This window comes from Mustela putorius, unplaced genomic scaffold (genome assembly GCF_011764305.1).
Source record: "Mustela putorius furo isolate JIRA1106 unplaced genomic scaffold, ASM1176430v1.1 tig00003896_pilon_pilon_pilon, whole genome shotgun sequence".
Taxonomy (NCBI): domain Eukaryota; kingdom Metazoa; phylum Chordata; class Mammalia; order Carnivora; family Mustelidae; genus Mustela; species Mustela putorius.
Genome location: NW_025422045.1, coordinates 8,123,480 through 8,141,853, shown reverse-complemented (window position 1 = coordinate 8,141,853; position 18,374 = coordinate 8,123,480). Strand labels below are relative to the sequence as shown.

General features: G+C 40.2%; 1 protein-coding gene across 7 annotated transcripts in view; it reads right to left on the bottom strand.

Moving 5' to 3' along the window:
* Nucleotides 1-1,812: 1,812 nt before the first annotated feature.
* TRIP4 (thyroid hormone receptor interactor 4) overlaps nucleotides 1,813-18,374 on the bottom strand; it is an 88,772-nt gene continuing 72,210 nt past the window's right edge. For 6 of the 7 annotated variants that reach the window (XM_045067411.1, XM_004758705.3, XM_013059532.2 and 3 more), the window contains 2 exons: nucleotides 12,173-12,275; nucleotides 1,813-2,113 (listed from right to left, as the gene is read on the bottom strand). In XM_045067411.1, coding sequence (XP_044923346.1) covers nucleotides 2,046-2,113; nucleotides 12,173-12,275 — 171 coding nt within the window. In that variant the 3' untranslated portion in view covers nucleotides 1,813-2,045. Of the gene's footprint in view, nucleotides 2,114-12,172; nucleotides 12,276-12,806; nucleotides 12,912-18,374 lie in introns of those variants that run through there. The other variant, XR_001180544.2, reaches the window with a different exon arrangement.

Genomic DNA, 18,374 nt, shown 5'->3' with positions numbered 1-18,374 from the left:
AGTGTTATAAAGCACTGAAAGGCAATTCCTGGGTGAATTTGTACTCAGGATGCTAAGAATTTCCACTAGGCTTTAAACTATGCTATTCATCACTGAGCAACTGAGGGCCATCTACCCCCAAGTCTCTCCCACACTTCCTCCCCGGTGTCCTACAAATAAAAGACAGACCTTACACCATCACCATGTGAACTAAAGACAAACCTTCACAGTCTAACCATGAAAAGAAGTTTCCAAGTTACTCTGCCATTTACTCATGTGGCTCCACTGCATATTTTGGATGCTGAGGGGGGATTCTTGTAAACTTATAATGTTCTTGTAAACTTTCTTATCACGGCACACAAAATGGTCGCATAACCTGATCTTGCAGGTCCTGATGTTTTTCTTTAGGCATGCATACACAATCTATCCAGGTGAAAAAAAAAAAAATCAATCCGGACTCCTCTGTGCTTGAGCTGCGATTCACATAAAAAGGCAGAAAACTTATGTTGTTGTTCCCTAGCCCTTCATCTTCTGCCTTTTGGTTTCATTCTGGAATTCAGAAAACCAGACAATTCCAGTGCAGAATTCATGGAATTACTGCTTGGTAATCTATTAACCCAGTGTGGGTTCATTAATAGTACTAGGGTCTTCAGGAAACCAGAATGATACTTTTTCCCCCCTTAAAGAAGTACCATTAGCTGTCCTTTCCACTTTCTCTACAGAAGTTGAACAGGAAAAGAATGAAAATACTGCATGTCTGCATTACCGGAACAAGAATTGGGTGGGTTTTCCCTGGGAATCCAGAGTGATCAGGCCCCACAAGACCAGTGCCTAGAGCTATGCAACAAGCTGGGTTCACAGTTGAGTGAACATCAATGCATATGAGTGCAGGCATTTCAATGCAAATACATGCTGAATATGAAGGATTAAAGAAAGGGGAAATTAATCTTTTTCATAACACAGGGCACTTTTTTTTTCTCTCCTGTGCGCTCTTTTTTAAGTCATGCACACAACTGCTGGAGGGAATCCAACTTCCCTAGTGTTGTGGTGGTGCTTTATAAAAAGCAGAACATACACATTTAAGACCATGAATTTCCTAAGGATGCCAGCAACTGAGATTCTGACAGCTCTACTGAACCGCCTCAGAAAAAAAGTGCTTCACTAAGTGGGGCCAGACTGATGAGTGAAAATCTCATTTCAAACCAACCTTCTATTTCTCAAAGCTCATAGCTTCCTGAGGTGTGGATGGTTTAAAGTGTTGGGTGGCTGCATTTGCATTTGAGGGTATTTGAATACGTTTACTGAAGGGACTTTATTTTTTAGTTTGTTTCTAATTGCCCCATCCAATTGATGGTTTTGCAATACCCACAACAATAAATAGGGCAGTTTCATGCTGCTTTAACAAGTGGCTCTATCTCCTCCCAGGCTGATCCTCTTATGGCCTAACATCTCAAACCAAAGAACAAAGTGGTAGCACCCCTTCAGGTTATTCCTTCAAAAAAAAAAAAAAAAAATCTGCCAAAGAAGGTTATTCAGCTTTTGAAGACTATTCACTTCAAGAGATGTTGGACTAGAGCAAAAAACTTGTTAAAACCCCTTCCAGTCCCATCACAGGATTGTATTAAACACAGGATTCCTCAAACATCCTAATACTCCAACCAGGCTATTGCTTTAAAAAGAAACTTTAAAATTCAAATGGTTTCTCAAAAAAAATTGTTAACCTATGTTAAGAATTTTTGTAACCTCAAATCCAAGCCTCAGAGAGGAGAGTAATTTCCAACTTGTTCCTTTCTCTTCTGATACCATTCTGAGAGAAATGTCAAAGACCTAGAATTTTTAAAATAGCATTTTATAAATAATGTATTCAAAGATTTTGACCTACTACATAAAGTAAGAATCCCACTCATTAAGAAAAATATACAGATTTAGGTAAGAGTTTAAATTCTAAGAGATTCAAGCCTGATGCCAAGTCTTTAGATTTCTAATGCTTCAGTTCCAAAGGACCAGTGGATAGCAATTTTAGTACACAAAACTTCACTATGTTGTTTAGTTCCTTTTCTCCTGGGTCAGACAGCTTTATTCTGCTTCATTAACCCCTTCTTTGCTCCTTGATGGATCTTGGAATCCAGTTTCCCTGTAAGGGAGAAAAAGAAGCCTCATTATTTATTTTTTATATTTGCAATGCAAATCTTTCATGGCCTCGCAGGTCCTCTGGTTACTGTGTTCCTGTCACATTCAATTACCTTGCTTCAGGACTCAGATACTTTGAAACTTCAGAATTTCATTCTGTAAGAATGAGGAATCAGTGGGAATACTGTTTAAGGACACACAAGTGTGGGCACTCTCACACACACTCACAGACACACAATAAGTATTCACTTAAAGAATCTAAATAGTTTATATTTCTAATTATGTAGCTACTATGAAAGAAACACCATGGTTTCTCAGGATGTCTGAAGCTAAGGCAAGTTTTTAAAGAATACACACATGTAATAAAGGAAGGCATTTCACACAGTGGGAAACTCATTCTTCTGACCTGTTAACTGGCTGAGCATAATGCATGAACCTCCCTTGCAGTGAGAAAAGCAGTTGAGTTCACCCCTTTGCAGCTTCCAACCTAATAGGGGGAGGGACCTGCAGCAGTGGAGTAGAATCCACAGGAATGCTTTATTGACAAAGGGCCCCTATCACAAGCTAAGAAGGGCAAAGGTCATAGGCTGCATGACTCTCCTAAGTGTTAAAGTTAGAAAACAAGCAACCTTCCTGTCCCAGGTGACCCTAATGAGAGGTACTTCACTGATGTGGTCCCTGACCTCTGACCCCTCAAATCTACCAGGACAGGGTTTGGTTCAGTGGTAGCAGCCTTAAGAACTATCCCTCTCATGAAGACAATCTTAACAAAGTTCCTGTCTGTTTTGCACATTGCTTTCTCCCACAAGACTCAGTTAAGTCAATAGAGATGGGCACGCTGAACTGAAACAGACACAGGGCAGTTCGGTCTCACACACACAAAAAATAATAAAAATAAAGACTAACAAATAAGTAAGGAGCCTCCCTTCAAGGACAGCCAGGTGTAAGCGTGACCCATAACTGCCCCATATTTGTCATCATGTAAAACCTGGGGCAAGTTATTTAGTCTCTCTAGACCTCAATATTCTCATTTCTCCAACTAAAATAAGAATACATGTCTTGACTGCTGCAAAAGATTGTGAGAAAAATAATCTCAACCCAACAAGTTTCCCTGTTTTCCTAAATTTTGTTTTCCTTTCCCCCTTCATCTCTCTAGAGATATACCTGTTTCTGGAATAACATTACTTCTCAGAAACCATCCTTCTTCAGAAACCATCACTAAGTAATGCCCGGAATGCTGTCCACAATAGTCACAAAGCTGTTGATTTTAATTTGGGCTTTAGAGCACAGAGTATTCCCAGGGATTTAGAAGTCTTTCATTCCCCAGGCTGCCCAGCTGGAAATCAGAACATGTGCCAGCAATCTGGCAAAAAGCCATATTACAAGGCACGTTTGCCTTTGAATCTCTAACACTACCATAGTGGGTGCAAAATGATAGGTGCTCAATAAATGTTTTCATCAAATCAATTAAACAAAGAAAGCAGACATTACAAACTCCAAAACCTTTGAATTATAGGAACTAAGTCACCAAAATTAGCAGATTATCAGATAGACATGAGAGTATCCATTGTAAAGGTGGTGGTACCCAGAGGTATAAAGAAGTACTGCATCTTATTCAACTTTTTAGGGCAAGCTAGGACAGAATTCAGAATTCCACCTAGGACTCTAGACTTCTAGTTTTATGTATTGAGTAAGTTAGAAGACTGAGGTCCTAACTGTAGTTCTGAGACTACCTAGCTTTATGTGAGGAAGTCGCCTAGTCACTCTCATCTTCAACTTTTTCAATGCTAAGAGGAAATGGGACATAATAGCACAGAAGACTCCTTCCAGCTCTGATATTGTGCCTAAAAGTGAAAAATTATTGGAATAATTTGTTTCTGAGGCAACCTGATAAAGTAAAAAGAGCAGAAAAACCAAAGACAGAAAGATGTAAGCAAAATACAACTTCTATAAACCTATTTACTCAGCTGAAAAATGAAAGGAGGGAAAAATTCCTACTAACTTACAAAGTTGAGAAAATTAAAACTAATATCGAGTGCTTTCTAAATACCAAGCACTGTGCTAAGTTTTTTATATACACTAAGTCACTTAATCCAATAACTAATTGAAATACTGTATGTTAAAGTGCTTCATAAACTCAAAGTTCTCTGAAAAAGTAATAAGGTAGTCATATTGATGCTGAGGCTTGGGAGTTGTGTTTCTTATTCATGGTCTCAGTTTACAACCCTAGACAAGTCTTTTAACTACATGTATTTCAGATTCCTCATATAAAACAGAGACATTATCTTCTTGACACTCTCAAAGCTTTACTGTTTAAGAACATTCCAAGTACAATCTTCAGAAAACTCCAGTCTGATTGTGAAAGCCCTCAAGTGAGACCAGCTCAGGAAAGATCAACCCATAGGAGCAAAGCACTCAATGGGTAGACAAACTAATCCCTGGCTTCAGAGATGATGTCATAAAATGGAAAACTAATAGGAAGAAGGAGATATAGATAGAGGAAGAAGGGATTTCTAGAGCATTTCCAGGAATGCAGAAATTCTTTCATCTCCTAGACTATCTAAGAAAACCATACAAGTGCCAGCAATCTGTGAGCTCCTCATAAGTAAGAACTTCTCTGCATCCCTAACATCTACCACAGGGACTGCCAATAGTGGCAATTCTTGGGCCAGCTGCAGGTTATGAAGGCAAGGGACTGGGGCTTCTTGCATGAAGAAGCAGTCGTTACAGTTGCCCTCTGAACTCTGAGTTCTAGTTCAGCCTCATCTTTCAAGACTTGGGACCTGGACAGTTAACTACAGTAACATACAGTATACTCTCTTAAATGCAGAGTGGTGATGCTTAGTTTTGGTATTTCCCCAACACTTCTACATATAGTACCTACAGCATTTCAGTGTTTACCACATCCTCAATCATGATGCCTAAAAGAAAATCAAATACATGTGCAGCAGATGGACAAGAAGTTAGAAGGGGGAAAAGTATTTGTCATCAATCGATATAACTCTCATAGGGATTTTCACATGCTTTGCATAACATATAAGGCAGTATTTGCATGAGTCTCTAGAGCATGGAATTCATTTGAAGTAAAAAGATTTCCTTTATCTCTTTGAGCATTTCACCTAAATACTCTACTATACTTTTTTGCATTTCCTAATTTGAGCAGACACACAGCCAAGTGATCATTTTGCATATTGCTCTTTTCTGAATTATTTCAACTTCAAGAAACATAATTATCTCCAGGTCAAGCAAGCTCAAGTTTATGTGCCCAAAAGCATAAATCCAAGTATATGCCTTTACTTCCAGTTATGGAATGAATAAGGAATGAGAATAAAAAAACAACATAGAAAAATACAGTTAGGGGCGCCTGGGTGGCTCAGTCGTTAAGTGTCTGCCTTTGGCTCAGGTCATGATCCCAGGATCCTGGGATCTAAACCCGCATCAGGCTCCCTATTTGGTGGGAAGCCTGCTTCTCCCTCTCCCACTCCCTCTGCTTGTGTTTCCTCTCTCATTGTGTGTCTCTCTGTCAAATAAATAAAATCTTAAAAAAAAAAAAAGAAAGAAAAATACAGTTAATGATATTGTAATCGTATTGTATGGTGACAGATGATAGGTACACTTGTGGTAGGCACAGCATAACGTATAGGGATGTTGAATCACCATGTTGTACACCTAAAACTAATGGTGTGTCAACTATACTCAAAAAATTTAAAATATGTGTGTGTGTGTATGTGTATAAAGCCTTAATTTAAAACATATATATATATATGTGCATATATATGTGCACATATAAAAGCTTATTTGCTTTTAGCTTGAGTCCCTATAACCTTTTCTTCTAAAAGCTTATTTGCAAGTCAGAGTTTGGAACTTGCATATCTCATAGAACTAATCTATAGAAGATTCCTAAGCCATCGTACAATAGAAAAACAAGAATAAAAACATTTAAGTCATAGGGCTGTAATTGAAGGAGAGTATATTATTAATACCATGGACCTTAACCACTTAGCGTAATGATGTATCCAGAAGAAAATGTGAAGCATTTCAAATTAAGAGCCAAATACATATTTTCCCCTGTGGCAGTGGGAGTAAAGACTTTTTCTAGCTGTCAGCTACTGAAGGTAGTAGCTCTTTTGGCCTATGGGGAAGGAAGTTCTGGCAGAGTGTAAGACTTTTATTTTTTTATTTTTATTTTCAATTTTTTACCTAAATTCAATTTAGTTAACATATAGTGTATTACTAGTTTCAGGCATAGAATTTAATGACTCATCAGCTACATATAACTCCCAAGTGTAAGATTTTTAGAGATGGTAAAGAGGAATGAAGGATGAAGGAATAAATTATAGGGAATAGAGACTTTACAGCAAACTAAATCCTCAGGTAAAACATAATTTTTTTTCTTTCTGGGGAGCCTGGCTGGCTCTGCCTGTAGAGCATGTGACTCTTGATCTCAGGTTCATGAGTTCACAAAGGCCACACATTGGGCATGGAACCTACTTAAAAAAAAAAAAAAAATTCCTGAAATACACAGGGTCAACCCATTCTTTCCTTTTTTTCTTTAAATTTCGCTATTATTTCTGACCAATGTTTTACCCTGTCTGGCCTACCATGGAAGAAGCTACAGTCTCACAATTTCTCTCTAGTCCTATTGTTCCTGAAAGAAGCATACAGCCCCTTTTGGATTTTTAAAGCTTTTTTTTTTAAAGATTTTATTTATTTATTTGACAGACAGAGATCAGAGGTAGGTAAGCAGAGAGGCAGGCAGAGAGAGAGGGGGAGAAGCATTCTCCCTGCTGAGCAGAGAGCCAGATGCAGGGCTTGATCCCAGGAATCTGAGATCATGACCTGAGCCGAAGGCAGAGGCTCAACCCACTGAGCCACCCAGGCACCCTGGCTTTTTAAAGCTTTTAAGAACAGAAGCAATGGGGGGAAAGACAGGAGGTTACTAAAGCTCTCTCCTAAGAACATCACTCCCCCCACCCCTCATTAAACCTTATCGAGAAAAACAGGCCAGTATATGTATTGAAGGTAGGTCTCTGGGAGAGAAAGCAATAGAGTAAAACATTTCAGAGAAATATCTAAACTTTGTTTATACAGAACATTTTCTCAAAGGAGCTAAGCAGCAGATAAAAACCAAGATAGGGAAGGAAGCTAAGAAAAGGTTATAGGGACTCAAGATCAAGCAGCACTAGATACAGGAGAAAAGACCTAAAATCTTTGGCTCCTACCACCAGTGCTGCTATGGGTGCCTAAAGTTAAGGTGAGAATGAAACAAAGAGGGATAAACTGCCACAACCAAAAAAGAGAAAAGAGATTTAAGTCCTAAATAGTGGAGGGGCGCCTGGTTGGCTCACTTGTTAAGTGTCTGCCTTCGGCTCAGGTCACGATCCCAGGATCCTAGGATCAAGCCCCACATGGGGCTGCCTGCTTGGCAGGAAGCCTGCTTCTCCCTCTCTCACTTACCCTGCTGTGTTCCCTCTCTTGCTGTTTCTCTCTGTCAATTAAATAAATACATTAAAAAAAATCTAAATATGGGGCGCCTGGGTGGCTCAGTGGGTTAAGCCGCTGCCTTCGGCTCAGGTCATGATCTCAGGGTCCTGGGATCGAGTCCCACATCGGGCTCTCTGCTTAGCAGGGAGCCTGCTTCCTCCTCTCTCTCTCTCTCTGCCTGCCTCTCTGCCTACTTGTGATCTCTCTCTGTCAAATAAATAAATCTTTAAAAAATAAATAAATAAATAAATAAATATACCTAAAATAAAATAAAATAAATCTAAATAAATAAATAGATCCTAAATAGTGGAGGAGCGCCTGGGTGACTCAGTCGGTTAAGTTCCAACTCTTGGTTTTGGGCAAGTCATGAGATCGAGCCCTGCATCTGTCTCTGTGCTCAGCGAAAAGTCTGCCTGATATTCTATCTCCCTCTGCCCCACCCCCAGCTTGCACTCTCTATCTCTGTCTAAAATAAAATAACTAAATAAAATCTTTTTTTAAAAGGGGGCAGGGCACCTGGGTGGCTCAGTGATTAAAGTCTCTGCCTTCAGCTCAGGTCATGACCTCAGGGTCCTGGGATTGAGCCCCACATCGGGCTCTCTGCTCAGCTCTCTCCCTGCCTACTGTGATCTCTGTCTGTCAAATAAATAAATAAAATCTTTAAAAAAAAAAATCTTAAAAAAATAAATATTCTAGGGATGCCTGGGTAGCTCACTTGGTTAAGCATCTCCATTTGGCTCGGGTCATGATCTTGACATCCTGGGATGTCACACATTGGGCTCCTTGCTCAGCGGGGAGCCTGTTTCTCCCTCTACCTGCTTCTCCTGCTTGTACTCACTTTCTCTCTCTCTCTCTGACAAATAAATAAATAAAATCTTAAAAAATAAAAATAAAAATAGATAAAAATCCTAAATAGTGGAGGGGGCACCTAGTTGACTCAGTCAGTGGACCAAGCAACTCTTGATCTCGGGTTTGTGAGTTTGAGCCCCAAATTAGGGGCAGACATCACTTGAAAATCTTTTTTTTTTTTAAGATTTTATTTATTTATTTGATAGAAATCACAAGTAGGCAGAGAGGCAGGCAGAGAGAGAGAAGAGGGAAGCAGGCTCCCTGGTGAGCAAAAAGCCCAATGTGGGACCCAATCCCAGGACCCTGGGATCACGACCTGAGCTGAAGGCAGAGGCTTTAACACACTGAGCCACCCAGGTGCCCCTAAAAAGAAAATCTTTAAGGGCCCCTGGTGGGCTAAGTTGTTAAGCATCTGCCTTCAGCTCAGGTCATGATCCCAGGGTCCTGAGATCCAACCCCGTGGCGGGCTCTCCACTCAGCAGGAGGCCTACTTCTGCTCTCACTCCCCCGGCTTGTGTTCCCTCTCTTGCTGTGTCTCTCTCTGTCAAATAACTAAAATCTTTAAAAAACAATAAATAGGGGCGCCTGAGTGGCTCAGTGGGTTAAGCCTCTGTCTTCTGCTCAGGTCGTGATCTCAGGGTCCTGGGATCTGGCCTGCATAGGGTTCTCTGCTCGGCGGGGGGCCTGCTTCCCTCTCTCTCTCTGCCCGCCTCTCTGCCTACTTGGGATCTCTCTCTGTCAAATAAATACATAAAATCTTAATAAATAAATAAATAAATAAATAAACAAACAAATTCTAAATAGTAGAGAGGAAGAAAAAAAACTTCCAGGACCACTTAGCTACCTGCTGGGATACAGTCTGAAGTAAATAATATATGTAAGTCAAAGGCAATATGTTCAGATTTTCTGATATATAGGCATCTTAAGAATATATGTCTTGTAAATCATGAGGGTTGCCTGAATTTTGTGATGAACATATATTAATCTAAATTCACACTCCAAGTATTTTGTGATCAAAAGCAGTATTACTCAAAGTGTAGTTAGTTGAGCAACAGAATCAGTATCACTTGGGAGAGGGCCCAGAAACTTGTGTTTTAACACCTTTCCAGGTGATTTTAATTTACAGTACAGTTTGGAAAGTACTTCTCTAGGGGCACCTGGGTGGCTCAGTTGGTTAAACATCTAAGTTCAGCACACATCGTAGTCTTAAGGTCCTGGGATCCAGTCCAGAGTTGTCGGTGAACAGGGAGCCCCCTTGTCCCTCTGCCCTTCCCAACTCATGCGCTGCCTCTCTCTTTCAAATAAATAAAGTCTTTAAAAAAGAGAAAGAGAGAGCGGAAGAAAAGTACTTCTCTATAGAATAGGTTTATCAAAGGGCTAGTTGGTCCCCAAGGTACAGGGTAAGGTAGAGTTGTGCACAGCTGAAGACAATGCTTGCCCCCAAATCATCCAGTTCACACAATGGGAAAGCAGTGCCACAGAGGCACAAAACAGTAACTAACATGGGCAAATGGGAGGGTAGTTGAGGTGGTTTTTAAAAATAAGCTAGACAGAGAGGACACCACTATGTGTTTCCTGAGATTTTTTTGAAATAGAAGAGGCTGTGGTAGGACTACACAGAGGAAGAGAAGTTGGAAGTTGAAGAAGAGGTGGAAGTTGAAAAAATGAAGTCAACAAAAAGTGATTAAGAAGTGAGGGGCACCTGGGTGGCTCAGTGGGTTGAGCCGATGCCTTCGGCTCAGGTCATGATCTCAGGGTCCTGGGATCGAGTCCCGAATCAGGCTCTCTGCTCAGCGGGGAGCCTGCTTCCTCCTCTCTCTCTGCCTACTTGTGATCTCTCTCTGTCAAATAAATAAATAAAATATTAAAAAAAAAAAAAAGAAGTAGTGAGTATGCAGGGGCACTTGGGTGGCTCAGTGGGTTAAGGCCTCTGCCTTCAGTTCAGGTCACAATCCCAGAGTCCTGGGATCAAACCCCGCATCGGGCTCTGCTCAGCAGGGAGTCTGCTTCCCCCTCCCGCTGGCTGCCTCTCTGCCTACTTGTGATCTCTTTCTGTCAAATAAATAAATAAAATCTTTTTTTTTTTTTTAAGATTTTATTTATTTATTTGAGAGAGAGACAGTGAGAGAGAGCATGAGCAAGGAGAAGGTCAGAGGGAGAAGCAGACTCCCCATGGACCTGGGAGCCCAATGTGGGACTCGATCCCGGAACTCAAGGATCATGACCTGAGCCGAAGGCAGTGGTCCAACCAACTGAGCGACCCAGGCGCCCCAATAAATAAAATCTTTAAAAAAAAAAGTGAGGGGCGCCTGGGTGGCTCAGTGGGTTAAGCCACTGCCTTCGGCTCAGGTCATGATCTCAGGGTCCTGGGATCGAGTCCCGCATCGGGCTCTCTGCTCGGCAGGGAGTCTGCTTCCTCCTCTCTCTCTCTCTCTGCCTGCCTCTCTGCCTACCTGTGATCTCTCTCTGTCAAATAAATAAAATCTTTAAAAAAAAAAAAAAAAAAAGAAGTGAAGGGGTGCCTGGGTGGCTCAGTGGGTTAGGCCTCTGTCTTTGGCTCAGGTCATGATCTCGGGGTCCTGGGATCGAACCCCACATCGGGCTCTCTGCTCAGCAGGGAGCCCGTTTCCCTCTCTCCCTCTCTGCTTGCCTCTCTGCCTACTTGTGATCTCTCTCTCTCTCTCTGTTAAATAAAGAAATAAAAATCTATTAAAAAAAAAGAAGTGGGGGCGCCTGGGTGGCTCAGTGGGTTAGGCCGCTGCCTTCCGGCTCAGGTCGTGGTCTCGGGGTCCTGGGATCGAGCCCCGCATCGGACTCTCTGCTCAGCAGGGAGCCTGCTTCCTCCTCTCCCTCTCTCTCTCTGCCTGCCTCTCTGCCTGCTTGTGATCTCTCTCTGTCAAATAAATAAATAAAATCTTAAAAAAAAAAAAAGAAAGAAGTGAATATGCAGAGGGTCTGTAATCTCAAATACATAAAGCAAAAGTTTGCAGAAAAATAAATAATCAAGAGGTTCCCAAGAGAATAAAAATCAAGAATGCAGAGTTCTAGAAACCAGTAATCACAGGAAAAGTGGGAAGTGGAGCCTCCAAAACACTCGAAAATAGACACCAACTTAAATCTTACTTGGACTGAATACTGAGGAACAATGAATAAATGTCATTATTGCCATTGGTGTGGGCTTACTACTTCCTTTAATGAGTAGTGCAGCAGAGTAAAGCATACTCTTTTGGCTGACAAATAAGGATTTTAAATGTAATAGGGTCTGTGGGTACCTGGGTCGCTCAGCTGGTTAAGCATCTGACTCTTAGTTTCAGCTCAGGTCATGATTTCTGGGTTGTGAGATAAAGCCCCGGCATCCGGGGCCCTGTGCTCAGTGGGGAGTCTGCTTGGGATTCTTTCTCTCTCTCTCTCCCTTATCCCTTGCCCTGCATGGATACTCTCAATCTCTCTCAAAATGAATAAATAAATTTTTAAAAGTAATGGGGTCTTACATAGAAGTTTAGAGTGATTCACTAGCATGCCAATAATTGTGGGTCAAGGTACACTTTGGAAAGGCTATGCTATGGTTAACACTAAAGTTATCAATAAATGTAATTATATTAATCTTCCAAAGCTTGAGATGCCATAGAACAGGGTAAGAAGAGAAGATTTTAAGGTTTTAAACAAGTGAGACACAAGACAAAAAGAAAGAAAAGAAACAAAAATTAGACCATTAAAACTTGTGACTTACAGATTTTTGGATTTCCTTTAATAGGAAACTTCACAATCATCTCCTGGGGATTTGTGCAGATGAAAACAAACGGAGAATCAGATTCTTGACTCATGTCTGGATACTGCAAAATATAAAAATAACAAGTTCAGACTAGTTGGGACAGATTTTGAATTTCAGGGAGATCAAAGGATGTCCCAAATTTCACCTCAACATTCTGATGATAGCACTCTCCATTTCAGTCAGGTAAAGAGGATTATGCTCAACAAGCAAGAACAAACCTTCCCCTTTCCCCAGGCCTTAGCACAGTAGTCTTATGCAGTCTATTGCCTGCCATTTCTGACCTCCTATAATGGGAACAACTTCTTTAAAAAAAAAAAAAAGATACCTGATATTTTTCCAGAAGAATCAGGACTGACTGTTCTTTTAGTATAAATGACAAAGTTGGGAGATTTGGAGGTCTACTTTGGGAACATTGGGCACCCCCAGGTTAACTTGAGTGAAACACTGGAAGGTTTAAGAAAAATAGAACATTTGTGGAAATGCTGCCAGAAATAGTCAACAAGCCCTTCTTTCACTATAAGGAAGGAAGATGATTCATTCTGAAAGGTATGAACATGCAAAAGCTGTTTTGCTGGATGCATTCCAGACTTACTTAGGGTGAAAAGGTAACTGGTAGAGCAATTCTGAAAATTATTTAGAAGCCTCCTTTGGATCTCTCATCACAAATCTGTGTGAATACTTAGGACTTGTATTCCTTCTGCAAAGACAGACACAGAACCTAGATTAAGACTAGGCCGGCCACATAATCACAATTTAAGGCACAATAGAGGGTTGGCAGAAAGTGCTCTCTAGCAATGCCCAGCTGATTTTTTTTTTCATTATTTCCTATCTTTCATGTCCTGTATTTAGCATGTTTGGCAAATAAGACTCATAGGCTGACTATGATATTAGCAAAGGAGCCTTTCTCCTAGTAACTACCATCAAATGTATAAACTTATTTTCCACTCTTATTCACCTGCTAGGATATGTCCTCTAAAGAACTAAGGCTCAAAAGTAGAAATGGAGGTTTCAGTAAAATAAGAAAATTAAAATTTCTCTGTAACTAGTAGAAACATAGGTAGTTAAAACTTCTTTACTGACCATTTGACCACTCTGTTCTAAGTGGTTAAGTAAGGCTGTGGAGAAAACAGAAGGGATTTTTAGCACCTTTTGGTCCTGCCCACATACCATGGCTCTCTGTGCGGGACAGGTGTGGCATGTACATTGAAAAAACATAGCTTAATATCAAGTATCAGACACAATTATATTCAGAGGCATGGTCAAAATGTTCACAGTAGGAAAAAAAAAAGAGTAAAGATGAGAAGGAAAATGCTCTTCTTTCTTTATACCCTGGATCTTTAGAACTCAAAGAAAAGCAGGTTCCAGCTGTTACTGCTGAGGTGCTTTGGCATGAATAAAACCAGAGGCTGCCATCGAGATCTTTCAACCGAATTCTACAGAGGCGTCAACAGCAACAGTCACAATTCACATCTCTTCAGTTTTCCTACTCTCTCCCCTCTGTGTCTCAGAATGTTGAGGCAGAGGACAGTGCTGCGAGGACCTCACAGCTCTACTTTTCTAGAACTATAACCCAGTTCAGTCATTCTCTCCTCTTTTTTCTGCATCAACAAATGTTCCCTCTCTACTGACTCTATCCCATTAAACATATTTTCTGTAATGTCTGCCATAAAACAAAATCTCCCCATTCTCCTCAAGCAAATGCCCCATTTCTGATTCTTTTTACAACAAAATTCACTAAAAGATTATGTATGCTCCCTGCTTCAAATTCCTCTATTGTTTCTTGAATTCATTATCGACAGGCTTTCACTCCCAACACTCCACCAAAACTATTCTTGGTGAACTAAAGATCATTGCTCACTTCCATGTTGCTAAATCAAATGGTCAGTGCTCAGTTCTCATCTTAATTGACATATTTGTAGAAGCTGATAGAATTCTTCTCTCCCTTCTTCATGAACGTTCCTTACTTGGCTTCCAGGATATCATTCTCTTCTTAGCTTTGCTATTTATCTACTGCTTATCACCTCATCCTTTAAATGTTGGGAGTGCTTCAGAGGTCAGGCCTCAGACCTCTTCTCTCCCAACATTTACCACCTTAGTGAATTTCTTCAGGCTCAGAGTTAAAAAATAAGGTCCTGAATTTGTAACTATGAGAGGTGATGGATGTTCTCTAAATATATTGTGGTAATCATTTTGCAACATATACATGTATTAAATCATTCTGTTGTACATAGTGAACTAATACAATGTTATATGCCAATTAGACCTCAATAAAAATGGGGAAAAAATGAGGTCCTGGAAATGCAAATCTAAACCACAGTGAGATATTAGTTTATGCTTATGGGATGGTTATAATAAAACCAAACAAAACTAAACCAAAAAACATGGAAAATAACAAGCATTGGTAAGGATGTGAGGAAATTAAAACAGTCATGCATTGCTGGTATGGGTATAAAACAGTGCAGCTGCTATGGAAAACAGTTCAGTTTTTGTAACATCAAAGAGTTACAAAATTACCGTAAGGTCCAGCAATTCCGCTCATGGGTATATCCCTCAAAGAAATTGAAAGCTGTTACATGCTCCCAACATCTCACTTGTTCACCAATGTTCCTAGCACCCAATAGTTTCCACAATCCAAATGTTCATCCACAGACAGATGAACAAAATATGGTACATACATACAGTGGAATATTAAAAATATTCCAGAAATTCTGATGAATCTTAAAAAATTACACTTACTGAAATAAGCCATACACAGAAGGCCAAATATTACCTGATGAGTAACTATACAAGGTACTTAGGATAAGCAAATTCAAAGAGACAGAAAATAGAGGTTATTAGGGGCCTGGAGGGAGGAGGAAGAAGTTATTATTTAATGGGGACAGTATTTCTGTTTGAGATGATGAAAAAGTTCTGGAAATGGATAGTGGCAATGGTTGCTCAACATTACAAATGTACATAATGCCACTGAATTGTACACTTAAAAAAGGTTAAAATGGTAAGTTTTATGTTATGTATATTTTATCACAGTACAAATAAAATTTTACAAAACAGATCCTGATTCATTTCCAAACCTGCTCCTCTCTTATCCATTCCCTTCTTTAAAATGAATAATGAATGAATAAATAGATACCCAGCCTACTAGCTATTCCATCCTTCCAGTTGTTCAGGCCAAAACCCCCACAACCACCTCACTAAGAAATTCTGTTAACTCCATCTTCAAAGGATATCCAATATCTCACCACTTCCTAAGACCTCCACAGCTACTTCCCTGGTCCAAGCCATCATGTTTTCCTGGATTACCACAATAATCTCCTAATTGGTCTCTCTGTTTCTGCCCTTAACCTCTCTCTTTTCTATTTTTAACAGGGCAGTCAGAACTATTTTTAAAAAAACATATCAGATCATACACTCCACTACTTAAAACTTCCCAGTGGCTTTTCATCTCACTCAGAATAAAAGCCTAAGTCCTCAGTATAACCTTCAGGTTCCTGGAGAGTCTGGCTCTCTATTTCCTCTTTGACATCTTTTCCTACTACATTTACCCCCACTTTCACTCTATTCCAGCCACACTGACTTCCAGGTTGTTCCTGTCCTTGGATCTTTGCACTTGCTTATTCCCTCTTCCTAGAATGCTCCCATCACTACCACGACCCAGATATGCACAAGGCTTCTCTTTCTTCAGAACTTTGTTTAAATGTCAGCTTTGCAGTAAGCCTTCCCTAATCATTCTATTTAAAATCAGAGCATGAATCTCCTCACAGACTTGGTACACTCAACCCTATAGCACTTACCATCATCTAATACATTATAATTTACTTATTTAAATTTTTAAAAGATTTTATTTTTAAGTAATCTCTATGCCCAATTTAAGGCTCAAACTCAAAACCTGGAGATCAAGAGTCCCATGCTCAGGGCACATGGGTGGCTCAGTTTAAGAATCCAATTCTTGGTTTTGACTCAGGTCATGATCTCAGGGTGGTAAGATTGAGCTCCACACCCAGCGCAGAGTCTACTTGAGATTCTTTCCCCTCCCTCTCCCTCTGCTCCTCCCCCTGATTGTGTGTGCTCTGTCAAATAAATAAAGAAATAAAAATTAAAGAAGAGTTACATGCTCTATCAACTGAACCAGCCAGGCACCACTGCATTTTTAAATTTGGCCTCCCTTTACAAGGATGAAAACTCCCATGAAGGCCAGTGTTTTTGTTTATTTTGTTTACTCGTCAGCACCCCGAATCATGCTTGGCACATTGTAGGCAATCAATATTTTCTGAATGAATGAATAATGAAAACAACCTGTGCATTAAGGTTATCTTTTTTTTTAATGTCATTGCTTATGTCATATTTGTAACTGTTGATTAAAGACACAGTATTTTTTTTTAAAGATTTTATTTATTTATTTGACAGAGAGAAATCACAAGTAGATGGAGAGGCAGGCAGAGAGAGAGAGAGAGAGGGAAGCAGGCTCCCTGCTGAGCAGAGAGCCCAATGCGGGACTCGATCCCAGGACCCCGAGATCATGACCCGAGCCGAAGGCAGCGGCTTAACCCACTGAGCCACCCAAGCGCCCAAAGACATAGTATTTTTAAAAGATTTTATTTATTTATTTAAGATAGAGCGAGAATGAGAGAGAGTATAAGCTTTGGGAGCAGGAGGCAGAGGGAGAAACAGGCTCTCCAATGACCAGGGAGCCCGACACGGGGCTTGATCCCAGGACTCCAAGATCATGACCTCATGACCTGGGCTGAAGGCAGACGCTCATCTAATAGAGCCACCCAGGCACCCCACACATTAAGGTTATCATAACTATACTAAATGCACACATGCTGGGAACTAGAGACTCTTAGGACAATAACTGGGTAAAAGCAGGTGCTACTCTGTAATCTGTTATCCCTAAAGCTAAATTAGAACTTTTGTGTCTTGGCAAGTAGTCCAATAAGGCCCTATGTTTAATGTTAACTACACTGACATACATTAACAGAGTAAGCAAATGTCAAATAATGGGGAAAATGATAGATAAATATAGATAAAATAGATAAATATAGATAAAAATAGATAAATAAATTATCTAACAGGTTCCTGGACCCACTCGTGCCTCACAATAAAGATAAACATTAAAATCAACTTTCCCAACTTAATCTAAATCAGAGTTTTATGTGAATATTCCTTTTTCTAAGCTCTTATACTGAACTTCAAGAGGCTTACAAGAAACAGAGCTGAAGAACAAAACAGTCTGCAAAGAATAAAGTAAAGTAAGGTCTTGTATTGGGAAAAGGGGTAGAGTGCAGTAAAGCAAAGTCAGTTTGGCAGAGCCTCAGTACGTTCAAAAAAGCATAATCTCTGCAGCTGGGGCCTGGGTACTATGGACCACATTAAACACTGGCATGTCAGTGACTCACAAGAAAGGGATTTTTGGTCTGAGAGTCAGAGACTAAAATGTAGTTGATGGACAGAAAACTAAATCAGGGGCGTGGCTGGCTCAGTAGGTATAGCATGCAATTCTTGATGTTGGGGTTGTGTTCAAGCACCATGTTAGGTGTAGAGCTTACATTAAAAAAACAAAAGTAAATTAAGAGAAAGGAGGTTCATATTTGTAAACAATATGAATAAACTTTGGATATCATATCCAATTTAGAGAGGATGCTAAAGAAAGGGTCACTGAGATAGCACAACAGACAGATCAAGGAATGTGGGCTGTAAAATCAAGCAATTCAAAGGAACCACTGAAATTCAGTAACACGGGGCGCCTGGGTGGCTCAGTGGGTTAAAGCCTCTGCCTTCGGCTCAGGTCATGATCCCAGGGTCCTGGGATCGAGCCCCGCATCGGGCTCTTTGCTCAGCAGGGAGCCTGCTTCCTCCTCTCTTTCTCTGCCTGCCTCTCTGCCTACTTGTAATCTTTGTCAAATAAAATAAAATAAAATCTTTAAAAAAAAAAAGAAAAGAAATTCAGTAACAGATTCCTCAGGAAGTTGCGGCTGTTCTTGCCTAAGAAAAAATGACTTCTGTTTTTTGGGTGTTGAGATGAACACCCAACTTTTCCATCAACATGGATTGGACAGTTGGAGATGATGCTAAGTGAAATAAGTCAAACAGAGAAAGTCAATTATCATATGGTTTCACTTGTTTGTGGAACATAAGGAATAGCATGGAGGACATTAGAAGG